This window comes from Emericellopsis atlantica (assembly GCF_019669845.1).
Source record: "Emericellopsis atlantica unplaced genomic scaffold F5Z01scaffold_19, whole genome shotgun sequence".
Classification (NCBI taxonomy): domain Eukaryota; kingdom Fungi; phylum Ascomycota; class Sordariomycetes; order Hypocreales; family Bionectriaceae; genus Emericellopsis; species Emericellopsis atlantica.
Window position 1 is genome coordinate 170,871 of NW_025764721.1, and position 18,441 is coordinate 189,311.

The 18,441-nt window shown below is 53.8% G+C and overlaps 6 protein-coding genes across 6 annotated transcripts; 2 read left to right on the top strand and 4 right to left on the bottom strand.

The window, feature by feature from the left end:
* Nucleotides 1-703: 703 nt before the first annotated feature.
* F5Z01DRAFT_659490 (glycosyltransferase family 57 protein) lies at nucleotides 704-2,924 on the bottom strand. The gene is made up of 3 exons (XM_046263776.1): nucleotides 2,707-2,924; nucleotides 1,879-2,645; nucleotides 704-1,826 (listed from the first exon to the last, which is right to left on the bottom strand). Exons 1-3 carry the CDS (start codon nucleotides 2,796-2,798, stop codon nucleotides 1,165-1,167), a joined length of 1,521 nt encoding a protein of 506 aa, XP_046116727.1. The 5' UTR covers nucleotides 2,799-2,924; the 3' UTR covers nucleotides 704-1,164.
* F5Z01DRAFT_709791 (concanavalin A-like lectin/glucanase domain-containing protein) lies at nucleotides 2,925-4,920 on the top strand. The gene is made up of 2 exons (XM_046266470.1): nucleotides 2,925-3,502; nucleotides 3,552-4,920. Exons 1-2 carry the CDS (start codon nucleotides 3,411-3,413, stop codon nucleotides 4,786-4,788), a joined length of 1,329 nt encoding a protein of 442 aa, XP_046116728.1. The 5' UTR covers nucleotides 2,925-3,410; the 3' UTR covers nucleotides 4,789-4,920.
* On the bottom strand, nucleotides 4,921-11,132 carry F5Z01DRAFT_709796 (uncharacterized protein). Its single transcript, XM_046266471.1, has 9 exons — nucleotides 10,646-11,132; nucleotides 10,297-10,540; nucleotides 9,472-10,237; nucleotides 7,560-9,423; nucleotides 7,252-7,427; nucleotides 6,949-7,006; nucleotides 6,693-6,774; nucleotides 5,325-6,531; nucleotides 4,921-5,268 (listed from the first exon to the last, which is right to left on the bottom strand). Exons 1-9 carry the CDS (start codon nucleotides 10,646-10,648, stop codon nucleotides 5,058-5,060), a joined length of 4,611 nt encoding a protein of 1,536 aa, XP_046116729.1. The 5' UTR covers nucleotides 10,649-11,132; the 3' UTR covers nucleotides 4,921-5,057.
* Nucleotides 11,133-13,950: 2,818 nt separating this feature from the next.
* Nucleotides 13,951-15,860, top strand: F5Z01DRAFT_689416 (26S proteasome subunit RPN7-domain-containing protein; the record flags this gene model as incomplete). The annotated part of the gene is made up of 4 exons (XM_046266077.1): nucleotides 13,951-14,027; nucleotides 14,194-14,485; nucleotides 14,536-15,297; nucleotides 15,347-15,860. 4 exons carry the CDS (start codon nucleotides 13,951-13,953, stop codon nucleotides 15,548-15,550), a joined length of 1,335 nt encoding a protein of 444 aa, XP_046116730.1. The 3' UTR covers nucleotides 15,551-15,860.
* On the bottom strand, nucleotides 15,789-17,018 carry F5Z01DRAFT_689420 (uncharacterized protein; the record flags this gene model as incomplete). The annotated part of the gene is made up of 2 exons (XM_046266078.1): nucleotides 15,789-16,236; nucleotides 16,284-17,018. 2 exons carry the CDS (start codon nucleotides 17,016-17,018, stop codon nucleotides 15,913-15,915), a joined length of 1,059 nt encoding a protein of 352 aa, XP_046116731.1. The 3' UTR covers nucleotides 15,789-15,912.
* An 887-nt stretch (nucleotides 17,019-17,905) lies between these two features.
* F5Z01DRAFT_675611 (uncharacterized protein) lies at nucleotides 17,906-18,293 on the bottom strand (the record flags this gene model as incomplete). Its single annotated transcript, XM_046265164.1, has 4 exons — nucleotides 17,906-17,959; nucleotides 18,017-18,132; nucleotides 18,191-18,226; nucleotides 18,281-18,293. 4 exons carry the CDS (start codon nucleotides 18,291-18,293, stop codon nucleotides 17,906-17,908), a joined length of 219 nt encoding a protein of 72 aa, XP_046116732.1.
* Nucleotides 18,294-18,441: the final 148 nt, after the last annotated feature.

Sequence of the window (18,441 nt, forward strand, 5' to 3'; positions counted from 1 at the left end):
GTCGGGTTGCCGGACCCAAGATCCAGGAACGCGCTCGGTTGAGTCCAATGGTGAGGCGCGCTGCGCGGGGCGGGAAGCGTGTAAGTGAAGCCAGGCGACGACCAAGTACTTCTAGTGTTGTCTATGGACGTTCAGGGTTGCGAGCCAGGGTGGATGGGGGCGGTCGGCGCGACTGAGGCGATGCTGTGTCTGGTGCGTGACGTTTGAACAAAGTTGGAGGAGGTGAAGGAGAAAAAGAGGACGGAGGGCGAGATATGGAGTGGTAGACGGACGGGGTGTATGAGCTTGCAGCGGATTGACGGGTTTATACTGGGGCCTTTCCAGGTCGCGGTACTTGGCTCCACAGCCAACCGCAGCCTGTAGCGCCGTACAGGTACTTTCTTGGCTAGCTCCCTCGTCATCCCGCTGGAGCTGCTTTGCCTGGTCATTTTATCCTCTCCCACCCGCAGTCTCCTCTGACGCGCCGTCCTGCCTCCCAACTTCGTGTTTTGACCACACTTTTTGGGGTCGTTCTGCTCGCTGGACATCAGCGAACACGGCAGAGGCCCTGTGAATACAATCAAAAGGAAATCCATCAAGTAGTCGCCCTATATCAATCGCCTCCTGATTGTCGTCTTTGATGGGAAGTCAACAGTCCTGGAGACGCGAGGGCCAGGGAACGTGTCAGCATGCATCATTTTCAACAAAGTACTCATTGGGAATCGTCTGAGTGTACTATCGTAAGCTTGGTGCATTGTACAGTGTCCTTTGCCTTGTTGTTATGGTTCAACGTTCACTTAGACATCTAGTATCCCAATCGGGTAATCTTCAAGTCAATAAAGACACCCCCTACGGAGTAGCTGAGCATTAAGCTTGGATTCTTGTGCTTTCACTGTATTTTGTATTGCGATTCGACCTCGCAGCGACATGACCCTTGTTCCTTTCGCTGTCTGTTCGGTGTCGAAAGCAAAGCCTCATGACACGCGCCCTGGCGTGGGCGATGCATCACATCCCGTCTCCACGTGAGCCGGAACCCACTGCTCCCCTGACGGTAAAACTGCTGACTCATCAAACAAAGGCCATGTATTAAACCAGGGCAACATGTTCCAATCATTCGCACACACAACTCTCTTGAAGGCAATGTTTTGATTTGATGGTTCTGGAAGAGGTCCTTTTCTCTGTTCCTTATGCGGTGAAATACACAACCATGTAACCCACCCAGCTCCCAAATACCCCAATGGCGGCGTAAGAGCTGGTAAACATCAGGGGCAGGAACTCGTAGCGTTTCCCAAACACAATCTGATGCAGGAGAGAAGTGTAGGCAATGAGTGGAATGCTCACTGCAATATAAAGGGTGCTGAAGCGGTCCAGAAGGAAGAAACGCGGCTTTTTCGACGCTGGCGCCATCCGCTCAAATATCATCAGGAATAAGACCAGCCAGAAGATGGTGTATATCGTCTTGATGGGAAATTCGGCCGGCGTGAAGAGCAAAGGGAAGAGCGAAACATGACCCGCGACAGCCAGCGGCTTGAACGCGCCGAAGTGTCGTCGATCCCTGAGCGCCACCAGGCTGAAGGGGATGATCACCAGCAAGATGGCCTTCTCATGCACATGCCATCCGAACAGAAACGAGGCGTATCCGCAAAGAGTGACAGCGCCAATGAAGTTCTCCCATGTAGGTTTCGAAAAGAGCTTCAGAAGGGGCAGGATCTGGAAGAACAGAGTGAGGATTAAACACGTCCTTGGGGTGATCTCGGGAAGCACAGCAAACGCTGTGTCGCCGACAAGTCCGCGCGTTACGCTGGACAGAGCGTCTTCTTTCAGTGTCAATCCCAAACGAGGGGCAACTATGATCTTGTCAGCCTAGTCCTCGGCAGCTCGGGAGAACGGAGCACGAACGGTGGATGAGGACCCTATCGGTGAACGAGTACATGGCCCAGACGTTTGGTGCCCAGTAAGCATGGCACAAGCCCCTCGAGAATGGGAACAAACGGCTGAGCATCTGTGGCATTTGCTCCGTGAACACAAACGGGCCAAAGGCTGCCCCTAAGATGCCCGCGATACCCCCACCTAGCTTGATGCAGTTGAAGATCCGTGGACGGAAGATGGACTTGGCCGACAGGCAATAGGTGCGGAGTAGAAACACAAAGTAAGCTGGCGCCAGGTATAGGTAAATGTGTTTGAAACACAGCAAGGCCGCAAAGATGAGGCCGCTAGACAGCAGGGTGGTCTTACAGCGCGCAAGTACCAAGGACCACACCAAAATCCCATACATGAAGCCATTGTACTGGAAATGAATGTGGTCAATGATGAGCAGTCCAGGCGAGAGAATGATGGACAACGCGACAACATGCGCTGCTCTCCTTGACTGCAGCGGCGAGGTTTCCATAAACAATTGGAGGGCGTAGACAAGCATGACCTCAGTCACAATGACTGAGGTGCGCTGAAAGTAAATCGTCTGCCAACTGTCATAGTCGAGATTGTGTATGCGGACCATGGCCGTGTCCACGAGTCGCGCGATGTGGGACAAGGTCCATTCGAAGTAGGCGAAGAAGGGAGGGTAATCGAGGGTCCATTCCGACGTCTTTTCGTAGTACCATTGAGAAAGCGGCAAGCTGTTGGTAATGGCGAGCCAATTGCGGTGCACTTCGAAGTCGGTGGATTTACTGTGGAGGAAGGATCAGCTTGAGAACATGAAGATGGAGGCAGGACGAGGAGCATGCTCACTATGCTGGGAAAAGCAGAATCTTGAAGGCGGCCGCGACAAGCGCGCATTGCGCCAACGTCGGGTACTGTTCGGACATGATGTTGTTGCTCATGAGTACAATGGTAGAAAAAGTAGCGGCGGCGCGGTCATGGTAATTGGCAAGTACTTTGACCGGCGCAGAGTGATGGAACGAAATCACCTCAGACGTGTGCTTGACAATAAATCGCAGGTTGGATTACCCTGGTCGTTAGTGCTGCTCCGCGATGGTGGAGAAGTCTGGAGATTTTGGAGATGTGGCTGATGCAGATCCACCCTGGTGCCAATTACAGGGGCAGCTCGAGCTGCGAGTGGTCAAGCCACGGCCAAGCAAAGGACGGAGCTGCAACGCCACAGGACTGGAGCTGCAGGGGCTCGCTCAATTAATAGCTTATGACTGCGTGTCCAGATGGGCTCACGGTAGAGCAACCTCCAGTCCGTGTCACTTGTTCATGCGAGCAGTCTTTTGGTATCATCACACGGCCTCGCGTCCGAATTTGTGGATTCCGCGTCTATTCCAAGAATTGTTCTGATTTTTCATATCCAATTGCAAGCGCTGGCGCCGAGAACCGACCACCACTGAGACGAAGCTATCCGCAGCGAGAACACCTTGACGAGACACACCACCAACAGTGCTACAGCGCGTGCACGCAAAGCCAAAGTACTTGGAGACACACAAACACACATAATGCGTGTTACCGTGGCAGCGCTGCTGGCAGTGGCCACTGCCTCTGCTCAGCAGATCCTTGTCAGCGACCTCAGCTTCGGTTACCAGGGCCGGTAAGTTCCACGAGCATGCTCAACAATGGACGTCGCTAACGATCTACAGATTGAGCGCTCCTGGCAGCCGAGGCAAGGTCGACAACTTTGCCATCGCCGGGTCCGGCGTGCCACCACAGGTTCTCTCCAACAAAGTCATCCTGACCCCCGTCTCTCCCGGCAACCAAAGAGCGTCGATATGGTCCGAGAAACAATTGCAAGAGACGGAATGGGTGGCTGACGTCGATCTGCGTGCCAATGGTCCTGAGCGCGGAGGCGGCAACCTCAACATCTGGTTGGCCAACGACGGAGAGAGGCAGGTCGGCCAGAGCAGCATCTACACTGTTGGCAAATTCGAGGGCCTGGCGCTGGTCATCGACGCTCACGGCGGCTCGGGAGGCATGCTGCGTGCGTTCCTCAACGATGGCACCATCGACTACGGTGCCCGGTCAAGCGTCGATGAGCTTGCCTTTGGCCACTGCCTGTATTCCTACCGCAATCTTGGACGCCCCTCGCAAGTCAAGATGAAGCAGTCACGCGACATCTTCAAGGTTGAGATCGACGGTCGCTTGTGTTTCGAGAGCGACAAGGTCAGCATCCCTCAGGGCTACAAGTTCGGTATCACGGCGGCCACGCCCGACAACCCAGACTCCTTTGAGATCTTCAAGCTCGTTGTCATGTCTGACCGCACGACGCCAAGTGACAGGTCCAGCTACAGGACGCGGCAGCAACAGCCCAAGCGTGAGGCTAACCCCAATGCCAACGTCAACAATAACAACAACAACAACAACAACAACAACAATATTGGCACAGAGCCGCTTGAGGATTTCGACGACGGGCCCCTCGACGAAGATCCTGATATCTTCCAGACGTCCCGAACGCAATTCCAGGACCTGCACAACCGCCTGCAATCAACAAACCACCAGCTGTCATCTGTCTACCGCTCGGTCTCGCGCCACCACCAGCTTGACGAGCAGCGTCACAATGAGATGAAGGGCCTGTTGAACGACTTCAGGGCCGAGTTTGGCAAGTTTGACAAGATCGCCGCCATGGAGCAGAAGATCAACAACATGGAGAAGGAGATCCGGGGCCTGCGGAACGAACTGGGCAAGAAGATGCGCGACAATGAGCGCAACGTCAAGGGCTTCCTCAATGACCACCATGCCACCCTCTCCCAGACTCTGCTCGACAGCGTCCCCGGCCACGGCAAGCTTATCTGGATTTTTATTGGCACACAAGTGCTGGTTGTCGCAGCCTACGTGGCATACAAAAGGCGCAGGGCAAATTCGCCCAAGAAGTTCTTGTAGATGCTGTCGCCAGGGGAGAGTGGGTTGCATATCGAGGTGTATACTACTACGCGAGCGTGTCGCTATGAGCATGACGGGACCTTCGATTTTGGGTAGCATAGTATGATTTTATGTGATTTGATGCATGATGCATTCCCTGATAATCGCAATTGACATTGAAAACCCTGTGATGCCGTGTACACTGCGGCTTGGTTGCTTGCTGTACTTGTGTGCTCAACGCGAACCACCAGCTCATGTGGCAATGCTTGGCCTGTCATCCCATGCCGTGTTCATTTGACTCTGCCGTTGATGATGTCCAGCATAGCCTCTCCCTTGGGTGCCGTAGTCAGGTTCTCGAAACCTTTCTCGGTGACCAAGATGTCATCCTCAATTCGTACACCGCCAACGCTGTAGTACTCCTCCAAGACTTCCTTGTCAAAGAACCGCGCGAACTCAGGTCGACAGAGGAAGTACCCTTCAATGTAGTCGCGGTTGAAGTAGCTGCCACATCTTAGTATCACGTATGAAATCCGTCGCATAAAAAAAATCCAACTTACATGCCAGGCTCGACGGTGACAATCATGCCCGGTCGCAAAACCTGATGTGCTCTCCATCCCCCCTGCACAATGTCTTCCATTTCCATAGGCGTAATCATCTCTCGTTTACTGCGTTCTGTCCTCTTTGACGACGACGCAAACAGCAGCCTTTCGTCGCCGCTCACGTCGTGGCATTCTAACCCGACGTGGTGGCCCAGACCATGAGGAAAGAAAGCAGTGACGACATGACTGGCTATGATCTCGTCTCTGTCACCCACAAGGATGTCCACAGCCATCAGCCCATCAACAGCGATATCCGCAGCCGCCGCGTGCAGGTACGCGAATTCCTCACCAGGGATCATGGAGGCGATGACTTCCCTCTGCATTTCACTGACAATGCTGTGGATAACGTTGCTCTTCCCGGTGAATTCCCCTGAAATCGGAAGAGTGCGTGTGATGTCACTGGCGTAGCATCGGAACTCGCAACCCGCATCCACGACAATGAGTTCCTTGCCCTTCAGAGGCTCGTTATTCGCGCCGTAGTGCAGTGTCGCTGCGTTCGCGCCAGCTCCGGCGATGATGTCGTAAGCCTGGCTGTGTGCGCCTTGGGCGATCGAAAGCGCCTTGAAAGTAGCTTCGACCTCTTGCTCGTTGCGCATCTTGAGTAGGTTCTTCATGACCTCCAGATGTGCACGGCTCGAGATGGCATTCGCGCGGCGAATCAGTGCGATCTCGTACTCATCCTTGATGACTCTCGCCCTGTCCATAGCAGGCCGTAATGCTGACGTGTCGAATCTGGGATGGTCCCGGCCACTGTCCGTCATGTCAGGCTGCTGATTGCGATTCAACGCAAAGATGGTTGTGGATGAGTCACATTGAGACTCCAAGTACTTGCATAGATCTCTCTCCAGGCGCACGTCGTCCACATCGAACATGGAAGCCGCCTTTCCTGGGCTGGGAAAGGAACCGTACCACATTGCCTGCCTTGGCTCGACAAAGGGGATCCAAAGAATGAGATTCTGTCGTACGATGTCATAGGTCACTGCGCAGTCCGGCAGGTCGACGCCGGTCATGTAGAAGAAGTAGCGGCGTTGACGGAACCTGGGACCCATGTCCGAGTCTTCATAATGAGTTGTGACCTCGCCGGGCAAGTAGATGAAGCCCTTGTCGACGTTGTCTGCTCCGCCGGCCCGCAGTTCGTCTACGACTTTGCGAGCATGAGCCCTCGCTATCTCGCGTTAGGATCCACATTGGAGGCATATTGGACAGCACTGGTCGATACCTGGGTATTTCTGCTTGAGTATAGCTTCTTCTTTGAGATCGGGCTCTCCGTTTAACTTCCTATGATTCTCATCAGCAAGCGCTGTTGATAATGAATCGTGTACTTACAACGCATCGAATTCCCGGTCAGGGACCGGGTCGATGTTACGTCCTTCCATGACACGCATTGGTATGGCAAATTTGGACGATGCTAAGTCAAGGGAATATGTAGACGCTCAGTGACAAATCGCAGGTGCCTCAATCAATTGAATGTACGTAGTAGCGTCGTTGCACTGAACACATGACATGGCCGTTCTCAGGTGACGACCCCGTGTCCTCGTATGCGGCACCGTGACAGCGGGAGGCTGGAGCTCCCAATAGTTACGTCACGTGCTCGCTCACCAAGGACTGGACCTCGCCGCGACTCAGTCTTGTCCGTGCGACTACCGTGCGTCCAGCACTGTCATCGGCACCGACGTCGGCGGACTAAACCAAGTCGCCTCAGGGGTGCCTTATCTCTAAATCGACACCGATTCGTCATGATAGCGCTCATTAACGTGAAAGAAGAGTTTCATGGCCACGGGGCTACTGAGTACGTGTAGACGACCACACATTGAGGTCAAGTTCTTTGAATGCAATCATCATAGCAAGATTATGCTTTCTCTATGAACATATCGTCTGTCCAAACAGCGCCGAGATCCAAGAAACCAGGAACATACATCTTCCTGGCAGTTCGCCCCTATCTGTATAAACACCCGAGCAATGCCATTGTACCCAAGAAATTCGTGCTCCTGAATGTACTGATTCCGTTGCTACAGCCCCCCCTTGCTCCTGGCCTTCCGGTGGTGAAAATCCCACGATCCCCTAGTAGATAACGCCGTGTATCGTGCATATATCATGTCGAGTACGTACAGTGCCCTTAATAAACAGTGAAAAGCAATTGAGCCAAACAAGAAATGGACGGGGTATCGCGCTCTCTCACATCCCTTGGAAAACGCCACGGCCAGACCCAAAGAAACCACCCCAGTCCGCTTGCATGCCATTCTGATCAAACATCTGATCAATCTGCCTCTCCTGCCGTCGCGGATGCACTCTACGGCCCTGCGATATGGTAGAGTGTATGGACTGGGATGACGTCGAAGGTGGCTGCGAGTGTGATTGTTGACCACTCATCGGAACGTTGTACATCGGATCGAACATGTTCGCCGAGAACTCCAGGCCTGGTTGGCCTTCGGGATGCTGGATCGCGTAAGGTGGGGGCTGTCCCAGGAGCTGGGAATCCACGTCGTCCATTGAGCCTGGCATGAAGAACTGAGATCCTTGCGCTTGCTGCTGACCCACGGGGGGCGGAGGCTGGTATCCAAGCTCCATCATGGGCTGATTGGGGTAGGCAAAGGGATCTTCCGATGGAAACATGAGGTGGTCAAGCTTGTTGACAGGGTTGCGCCCATTGAATGATTGACCTTGCTGCTGGATCGCATACGGCTGTTGTGAGCTAGAAGCCGTGCTGGGGGAGCCAGATGTGGCTCGAGAGGACATGTCGAAAGCGAGAAGATCAGGCATGCCAGTGAAGCTAGGGTCTTGGAAGCGCTGCTCAGACATGGAGGGCACAGCATCGCCAGAGCCACGAGACGCGGGCGTGCTGTAGGCCGGTGCAGTCCTGCCCCCGTTACGAGCACGCGCCAAGTCCCCAGTGCGCTGCGACGAGACGCTGGACTGCCGGCCGGTCGAGAACATGGGGATTGGTCCTGATTTACCAGAATTCTGTGCTGAACGCTTCTTGCTTTGCACGGTCTTGTGGTTCGCGGGGTCCAGTTTCTCGGGTAGTTGTTCGAACAGCACCTGGAGCGATTTCGTCACTCGCTCGGCCGCCAGGCTCTTGTCGGCTAGCTCTGCGATCATCTTGCGCCCAGCTTGCGCATCAGCGAGGACTTCTGCTGAGCCTGGCTTTTCTGGATTCTCTATCGCGTAGAACACCAGCGACAGGACTGCAAAGAACTCCGTGTAGAGCATGAACCAGTAAGGCCCACTGAGGACCCTCTGCTTGCGGATCTCGAGACCAATGTGGACGATGTTGCGAGAGACACTGATCGCAGCAGCAGCGCAGGCGTACGACAGTTCGTCAATCTTAGTCCCTTGACTCAGGCGTGGCGACACGTAATGGAGAAACGGCCGGTACAGGACCAACTGCACGTGTGCGTAGACGAATCTGAGCAAGTGACGCACCCTCACAACCTCAATGGGGCCTTCAGGGCTCGGTCGCCACGTTTCGGGAAGCCTCTCGAACCACTGCTGGAGTTCGCCTTCGATTTCCTTGATCCTGGAATAGCTGATGGAGTACGTGGATGCCGCCGCCGACTTCTGGCGCTTGATGCTGGATTCTGATCCCTTCATCGGATACACATACTTTGTAATTTTGGCTAGTATTTCCATGAGACGCGTATGTGCGTTAAAGGCCACATAGAAGGAGGATGAACCGGGAGGTGGTTGCAGAATCATGTTATGCGTGACGAATTTGTCGTCGACCTCTGTTGGAAATGGCTGGTCGACGTCATCGGCGTTGAGCATCAGCGGAAAGCCCAACAGGGTGGAGAGGTAAATATCCATCTGGCGGATGACATAGAACACGCGCCGTCGAGTCTCGTCTTCGATTGTGTCTATTTGGTCGTGTTTGAGATGGCGATGAAGGCCCATGTGGAGAGCGGACCGCAGGGCGATGCCTACAAATGTGTAGCATGCGCTCATGTTCGAAGTCGCTTGGAGGAAAAGGATGATGAAAAGCAGCGCTTGAAGCGAAGTGAGGTCGCGGCATTGCGTAATGTCTTGTATCAATGCTCGTGCGCTCTTGTAGTATTTCATGCTTGAAAAGTTAGTGTCGTTTTCTTACTGTGGATTCGTACCGGCTCACCCTTCATCCATGGCTTCTTTCACGCTCATCTTGTGGGAGTTTTGTTCATCGAGGCTCTCGTACATGCAACCGAGAGCCAAGACAGCGTATACAAGGCCCAGAAAGTGCGTTTCTTCTTGGTTCAGAGATTCGACAGGTCGATCGTAAATTTTGTCGAGTTTCTCGTAGAACGAAGGCACGTGAACAATACGGACCAGGCAGGTCGCGCAGCCGAGGGAGTAATAGCAGAGGTTGCGAGTGACCTCTTTGGATGGGAGCTCGGCGTAGTTGGAAACTGATGAGAACGGTGACTGGCCGACGGGCGTAGGTGGATCGAGGTTTGCCAACCCAACAGTAGGTCGCTCAGGTTTCGTGGTGAAAGGTAATTTTGCCGACGGCCCAAGCTTGCCACGGAAATGCTCTTTCATGCGTTTCAGGAACATGGATCCAGATGAGATGCCGTGGAAGTCCCAACCGCCTTTGTCGTCGATGTCAAGTTGCCCAGTCGAGTCAATCATGGATACAATCTGCGCGTCGTTTGAATCCGAGCTGGATGGCGGAGGCACATTGGAAGGTCCCCCATGCTGTCTCGCGACTCGTGCGCGTGTTTGCTCGCGATTGTGGAATTCTTGCTGAACGGCAGGGTCGAGGTTGGGGTCTGCGAGATCTACATCAGGCATAAATTTGCGGAGGAGGGTTTCAGCGCGCTGTAGTCGGCCCTCGAGGGCTTCTATGTATTGCGGCGCAGGATTCCGTCTTCGATTGGAGGGCTTATCATAAGTGCATTCTACAGGATCCTGTCAGTCCAAAAGAGGGGAGCGGCAAACGCAAGTCGCGATGACATACCGTAGCTGTACACTGAGCAATGTGTGCATGGTTGTTTGCCGTCGCATTTGATCTTCTTGCGACGACACTCGTCGCAAGCGCGAGTAACTCGACGCCGTTTCTGTATCGGTTGTGAGGGCGCGCTTGGGTCAGCAGGATCCTGCTCGGAGTCACTAGCGCCCGGAGACGCGCCGCCGCCGTGAGTCGTCCAGTCGTGAGACGGAAGACCACCGTCGTCTTCCGACATGTCTTGCGACAAGCCGGCCTGGCATAGTTAGCATTGCTTGTTCAGGGATGCGTGCACCCTTTCGGTGAGGCTGGGATGGCACGCAGAGGCTCGCGGCGTCGCATGCGCCAGGGCGGGGCTCACCATGGTGACCGCTGTGTACGCAGGTAGGTAGGACGTCGAGATTCGGCCGTGAGTGATTGGCTTGTAGCGCGGTGGAGGAGGGAATCGGCGAGGCGACCAGATATTGATCAGGCTAGATCTTGGTTGGATTTTGGTAGGCGATCCAAGCGTTCGTCGGGCTCAAGTCGTCGAGTTCCCAGTGGCGCCAGCAGCAGAATCCCATTGCCCGACTCCCGTCTCAAGTCTTTTTCTGCGAAACGGAAGTCTCCCAATTGCCTTGAGGAGATGGCAAAATGGCAATCTATGCCATGAATGGCCTGTCGGCAAGCATTCGTCGTCGTTCAATTCCACGCAGTGCTGGTCTGATCGTCTTCGTATCGCTAGGGCGAGTCGGCGGCCATCGATCAAGTAGGGGAGGAAAGAAAGATACAGGTCTAGGATGTGCTGGTGGACGCGGGCGCCGCTGGGGGGGACTGGGAGAGAGAGTGAGAGACGGAGAGAGGAAATCCAGTCCGATTGCATGCAGATTGCTAGAGCAAAAGTCGGCAGTACAACGAGACCCGCTAGTTGGAGGAGGCGCCGGCGCCAAACGCGCACGACCGTGAGGCCTCAGGCGCCCTTGTGACGCCTGGGTCCGATGAGAGGGCCGTCCAGGCCTGCACAAGCAAAAGTACCTCTGTCTTTTGCACTAACATCACTCGCTGCAGTCGCTAACTGTCCCGCGTCCACGTCAACCTCAGCTGCCCAGGCCTCCAGTCGCTCTCAGCAAACTGCCGACAGTGCACCTGTTGGCATCGACCAAAAGCCCAGAATCCAAATATTCAGCTTGTCGCTTACTCGCAGCCGTCAAGCGACGTGAAATACGGTGACGGTGTTGTAGCTTTCCACTCCCTCGTGACAGCCAGCGCGACGGTGAATAATCCTGCATGGCTGATTTGGCAGTCTAGGGCTGAGGTTCTCTCCTCGCGCCTCTAAATTAGCACAGTGCTGAAATGCTGGCTGGGGCCCGCTAAAAGTGAAGTTATCACTCCGCTGACGGGTTGATCGTCAGACGTTTTGCATCGGACATGTCTTCCTACAGTCTAATTACTCCGTACAGTTACAAATACAGCTGCCCGGAACTTTTGACTGTGAAAGGAAGAATGGCACAGGTCCCTTTACCTTGGCTTGTCAGCCCGAGGCCAGGCCCAAGTACGTACGCAAGGCAGTAAGAATTCAAGCACAAATTTTGAGTTTTAGCACCCGATCGAAGGTTCGGGCGCCCATTCTCGACCAGTGGGGGGAGCGCAGAAAGAGGCAACCCATCGACATGAGCGAGTCAGGCTTCGGCACTCGCGACGATGGACGCGGCCTGCAGAAGAATCAGCCAAGCAATGCTACGGCGGTTTACGATGCGGTCATAATAACGGCCATTGCGAGGCTATCGTCTAATCACGCGCAAGCGTTTGATAAACACCAGACCAATTCACGAACAGATACTTTTCTACTGTCACGGTAGCTGTCTAGTGGGCTTTATTTAGGAGGTGCTCGCTGATGAGACTCACTTAAGCAATGAGAAGGAGGCAATACAGTACTATATTCACGTAGATAAAAGTACCAGAGCGCAGTCATTCATAATTGTGTACTATTACCACGTATTACGCAGGAGCCATTCTGCGAAGCGCAAGTCAAGCACCACCAGAGATCGGTGAGATGCAGGACTCTGCCCGCCCCGTTGGCTGCTGTTGGCGGGGCGGAAATACTGGACTGGAGTCCAGTTCTTGGCTGCTGGGTGATTCCAAAGGGGTCCGCAGCCTGGGGTAGTTTCTACGTACATGTACGTGCAATGAATTATACGCGCTTTGACAAACTGCGTCCATTTCAGGTCAGGTTTTACGACTGGACTAAGGAATGTACATGACGCGGCTGTCCATGACGCGGCCGGCTGCCTCTCTCGACGCTGAGGTAACCGTGAGGTGAGACGACAGGGCGCTCGCTAGACATACTAAGCCAGGCACACAGCAGGCTACAAGACCATCCCCATGTCGAGCTGCGCTGTGATTCGAGGCTGGGGTTAGCTCAAGATGAGAACCGCGGGGTTGGTTCGAGGTATGAAATCATGGGACTTGATAATTAATAGATGCATTTCATCGCGTCGCTTCCTCAAATCAAACTCGTTGACACGTAAACGAACCTGCTGGAGGCGGTCCCGTCCTCTGCGCTTCGCGCCCGTAGTGGTTGCAACGACTCTGGATTTTGGGGTCCCTATCGGCCGCTTGCCGTATATCCGATCAGGGATTGGAGGCCGTCTACGGAGTACTGAGGCTCTAGAGGAACGGCCGATAGGGGCGCTACCAGACAGTGTGTGCGGTTCTCGGGGGTGTGGGGGCCTCTGCCTCAATTGCTTTCCTTATTAGTCTAATAAGTAGATTCATCTTTACCTTTTTTTGTTTTAGGTTGGCGCGGAGGACCCGGAAGCATGAGCACTTGAAGGACGATAGTTACTTCAAGATTTAGTGCCTCATGGGTCGCGGGTATCACTTTTAGCTCCATAGGTAAAGAGGTGAGTCCTACCTTATTTCGTTGGTGAGATTGTCTGAGGCATTGGGGCTCGTGGTGAATGACCAAGCAGAAGATCGTCTCCCATCTACAATATTGTAAGGTAAGTACATTTTGCCTAAAATGGCCTGGCACGTGGCCAATAGCTTCAAAGGTAAAAAATACTATTAGTGAAGCAGGGAATGGCATTGAGTTTACCTTCCAGGAACTTTGGGTATTGTTATACCTACGTACTAAGATGGTCATGGCCGGACCCTATCATATATCCATCTAGTCAACGGCGCTGCCATGGCGACTCCTCCCAAGAACATACTTGCCAGAATTTTCCAATTAGCATGTGGCTCGGTCTCAACTAAAAGTTGCAACTCGGTTAAAGGAGGTGAGGAGACAACAGAATGGGGACAGCACGCTCTCGCACTGACAGGACACTCACTGAGCGCTGCATTAGTATTACTTTGATTTTGCCGGCAATAATCACAAATCTACATTGTGGCAGCACAGTGAGGCTAGACTCTACATAATACTAGCATTAGTTTGCTTTACAGATCGGTCACCAACGCGCAGAATTTGAAATAAAAGCAAGATATGTAATAAGGCCCCCGGAAGTGTGAACAGACCCCATCACCTCGGAACGCGCAGAACGAGCCCCACCAGACATCGATGCAGTCACGGTAGGCCGCCGGCAGCTCCAGCGTGGGGTACCAACCCACCCTATTCAACATCACAGCTCGTCAGCTCGTTGAATCACAGCATAACCTGGGAGACTGCCACACCGGAGCTTTGAGGCCATGGCGCACCTCACGCCAGACTTGCAGAATTATTTTGGCCACATGCGACAGCAGGGAGGCGTTGTCGTTGAAAGTGAGTCCAACTCGAAGCTTCCCCTCCGCTGCGGCGCAAACGGTATCCAGAACACGCAGGCTGACCATCGTGATTTAGCCTTGCCAAAACTCGACTTGGATCTATACATCAAGAACTACGAAGGTGCGGGTGCAGTTCCAGCGGTTTGTGCTGCTTGGCGTACTGACAAGAAAACCCCCAGGCCGGACCCAATTCGACCGACTCCTCCATATCGGCCGATCCTCCATCCCGCTGTGTGTCGACGCTCTGAAAGCCGCAGTCAAAGAAGCAAAGGCTGGCGGGGATGTAAGCAGATACAACGAGGCCTGGGAGAACATCAGGGTCGCAGCGCCCTACGAGCCGGAGGCTATCAAGGATGAGGAGTGGATTAAACGCCAAAACGACATCAACAAGAAGGAATCTACTCGTCTGGAGTCCAACCTTTCAGGGTATAAACAAAATGGAATCAAAGAAAGCATACGTGTGAGTCCGAACCACGTACATCACGCATGGAGCCAGGCTGACAGCCTCAGATGGGCAACGAGGACCTGGGTCAACACTACGAACAGATCGGCAAGTTGCGAGAGGCCTCTGACGCCTATGGCCGTATGCGGCACGAGGTCAGCACGACGAAGCACATTATGGATTGCTGTCAGCGGTTGATCAGCGTGGCACTCCAGCGGAGAGACTGGTCCTCGATCATCAGCAACATTGCTAAGATCAACAGTATCCAGGGCGTAGAGGATGATCGTGGTATGCAGCCATACATTAAGATCGTATCGGGCATCGGATATCTCGGGAAAGGGCTCTTCAAGGAGGCCGCCGACAACCTGCTCCAAGCAGATTTGAGTGCCCCCGCCGATACGTTCAACGACATTGCCACGCCTAACGATGTTGCCATCTATGGAGGTCTTCTCGCACTGGCGGTTATGGACCGTGACCGCTTGCAGACGCGCGTGCTCGACAACCCCCAGTTCAGGGTTTTCCTCGAGACAGAAAGTCACATCAGAAAGGCCATCACCCACTTTGTCAGCGGTCGATATTCTGCATGCCTGTCCATTCTCGAATCATACAAAGCGGACTATCTGCTTGATATCTACCTGTCGAAACATGTCGAGACCATCTTCTCGCGGATTCGACAGAAATGCATCACCCAGTACTTCGTACCCTTTTCGTGCGTCACACTCGACAGTCTCAACGAGACATTCGCACACGACGGTCAATCTATCGAGGCAGAGCTGGTGGATATGATCCGCTCGGGAAGTCTCAATGCCAGGATCGACTCGGAATCCAGGGTAAGAATTCAATTCAAATCTCCGGTAGAAACACACTGACACCCTGCAGTTGCTTGTTGCCGTGCAGTCGGATCCTCGGTTAGAGATGCAATATGCTGCGTTGAAGGCTGCGCGCAAATACGGGGACGAGGCGAAAGAGCGTCTGCGTCGCATCAACCTCATTGCTGCGGGTCTGGAAGTGAAGGCTGGCAAGCAGCAGCCTGGAGGAGAGATAGCATGGGCTGAGGGCGCGCCACTGGGTGCAGTTTCCTAGTAGATCCTCCGGGGCACCATGACTTTCATTGCATTTTGGGGGGTTGATCAGCTGCCAGACCCGATTCACCCAAAGGCTGCAGCAATATCGAACCGATGGCGTTCTGGTCAGCATTCATAAAACATTGGCGCCTGGGCCATGGGTTTCGGTAGCATCGTTGTGGATGGGCAGCAGACTCTTTCGCGCCACCACATAGGAACAAGGACTCCATGTGCAGTAAGCATAGATACGTTGGTCGGGAAAGAAGTGAGACGGCTTGGTATCATGTGTTGTGTCCGTTGTGTTGGTCGAAGTACTGTGCACACATCTGGGTTTACTTCGACGTTGGGCTGTTGATAGGGTTGCAGACAATGCATGCCGTCTCAGCCCATTAACTGGCGCATATCTGTCGGTGGCCACCTCACCTGCGCGAACGTCAAGCACCTCTTGATGCTCTGTAAGTACTTCCTCGTGACTTCGTCACCCATCACGTGGCCTTTTTGGCCATCGTGAAGCTTTTCGCGAGCGCTACGCTCGTGAATGCCAACCATGGTCACACCGATCGGCCAAGCGGCTTTTCCAATGCTGAGTTGCAAGTAGCCGTCGTTTGCATCCACGTAACGCCGTTCTTGTAGCGCTTGTACGATTTCGGAGATGGCCTTGAGTAAAGAGGACTCCACGTCATCCTTCTCGAACTTGCGGAAAAGCTACAGAGGTTAGTATTCCAAGTGCCAAACATCTCAGGTCGACATACCGGCTTGAGGTTTTCTCGTGTCTGCACCATTGTAGCGTAGGCATTCCGGCTGGCCGTGGTGTCTTCCTTCTCAGCATCCATGGCTCGTTCGTACTCCCGCAGTACCATCGTGAAGTAACTGGCCAACTTCCTGTACAGGAGTTTACGAGCATCTTTGTCAACGGGCTCCACCGCCTGGACCTTCATGTCCTTCTCTTCGACCAGTTCTAGCGTTGTAGGGATCGGCCCGTCGGTCACAACCGTAGTCAGGGCCCTGTATCGGCGCAGCTTCGCAGCGTGACCCTCCCCAAAGAGAGAAACGGGCTGTCCAATTTCTCTCAACTTGACGACGAGCTCTGCCTCGGCGATATCCTCCTCTCCGTCTGCGACGCGATCCCCATCGCCTTCCTCGCAGACGGTCCTGGCCTTCTCCTTCAGGCCAAGGCGCTTTCGCCTAGCCTGCTCCTCTTCCCATTCTTGGTCTTCTCGCCTCTTGCGCGATTCTTCAGCTAATTTCCGTCTCTTCTCCTCGCGTGCCTCGCGTTCCGCTGCCGCATCATCCTCCGCCTTGCGCTTAGCGGTCAGCTGAGCTTCTCTCTGTTCGTTGAGACGTTTCTGTTCGGCTTCGTAGGCAGCTTGTCGCTCGGCCTCGATCTCTGCACGGCGTTGATATTTCTTTGTCGAGGAGCTGCCGGCGTCAGAGGTTGGCTTCTTGGATTTACCGAGCTCCTTGCTCATCAACGAGGCGAAGTCCATGGCTCCGAGTTTATGCAATCGCTAACGGTGTAAAATGGTGCGTCAAGATGGGCGATGGCTTCGAGTTGAATGCAGAGTCTGCAGTACGTGGTGTAGGTGGACAAACATTGAACTTGTCGAGGATAACTTTACGGACAGCGGCGGAATTTAGTGCGGAAGCTCCCCGCGCGAGGCACGTCGCGATTTGGGCACCACCACAGAGCGAGCAACTGCTCAACTTCTGATACCTAAGCTACTTGCGTTTCGACTGCTCGACCACAATCTGAGCAAACCAGAATCAGTCTCATCAGTAGTATTTCCACCTCAATGTACTCCCGATAAGCTCTCATTAAAGCACCGTGGCAGGGGACGGTGGGCAAGGAGTTGAGCTGTGCGATAAGGAAGAGACACTGACAATGGGAGAGTCACAAAGAAAGGACAGTCAGACGATAAAAAGCCCATTGTGGGTGACCCAAACTCGTGTGCAGCATTATCATCACTAGCAGATGGCGCAGTCGCGCGGGACCCGGTGGAATTAATGAGGCCGCTTCAGAGTTGTGACTTCACTAGTATCGTGGGATTTCAAAGACTTGCAAGAGCCGGGCTGTCCTCCAGAAACAAAGTAACTCGGGGTGGAGATGGATAATCGCGCAGGCGTGACAAGGTCCTGAACGTCTTGTGCATGAAACCTCAGAGCAGGCATTGCATAGAAGAGGAAGGCCTGGGCGCCCCGGGATATTCTGTTTCTCGGATGTAGACAGCAATCGCACGCAGAAAAAATAGAGCCTGAGCACCAGCGGTACTCTGCTGGTTTCCTCCAGCATCATTTGCGGCGTTGTACACATATTTGCTATCGATTGTCGCGATATTTTGTATGTACACGGCCTCTGCTTCGCGCCTCGTCGCAATTAAATTTCCCTCGTCATATCTCCCCTGCGCTTTGCTCGCAGATCCCACAGGCCCTTTTTCATCGTTAGCCTACACAATTGCGGGTTCGTCGGTGCCTTCCGCTGACTTACGTCGGTCTGGTAGGCAACGTAGCCCATAATCGACGGGATCACAGCAACGTAGATGAAGGTAATGCGGGCTGTTCGGGGAGTCCATCGAAAGTAGTGGTGTCGCGCTTTCTGCATGGCTATTCGAGGACGTGTTAGCATCGTTGTCGCGATCGGTTCGTGGACGGGACTACGCACCCGCCAGCTTTTGGAAGGCCGGCTCGGGGCGGAACTCTGAGGGTCAATGGTCAGCAATTGGCTTTCATGGAGGTAATTGGGAGGACAAACTCATTTCAGCCATCTTGAATGTATAATTGACGGCAGAATCGCGAATGGTGAGTAGCGTTCGACGGTGCGAACAGAGTCGTTGGACCCGGCGATGGATTGAGGTTGACGACAACCGCTGACTAACCATACACGCGAGTTGCTATTGGATAGACACGATGAGT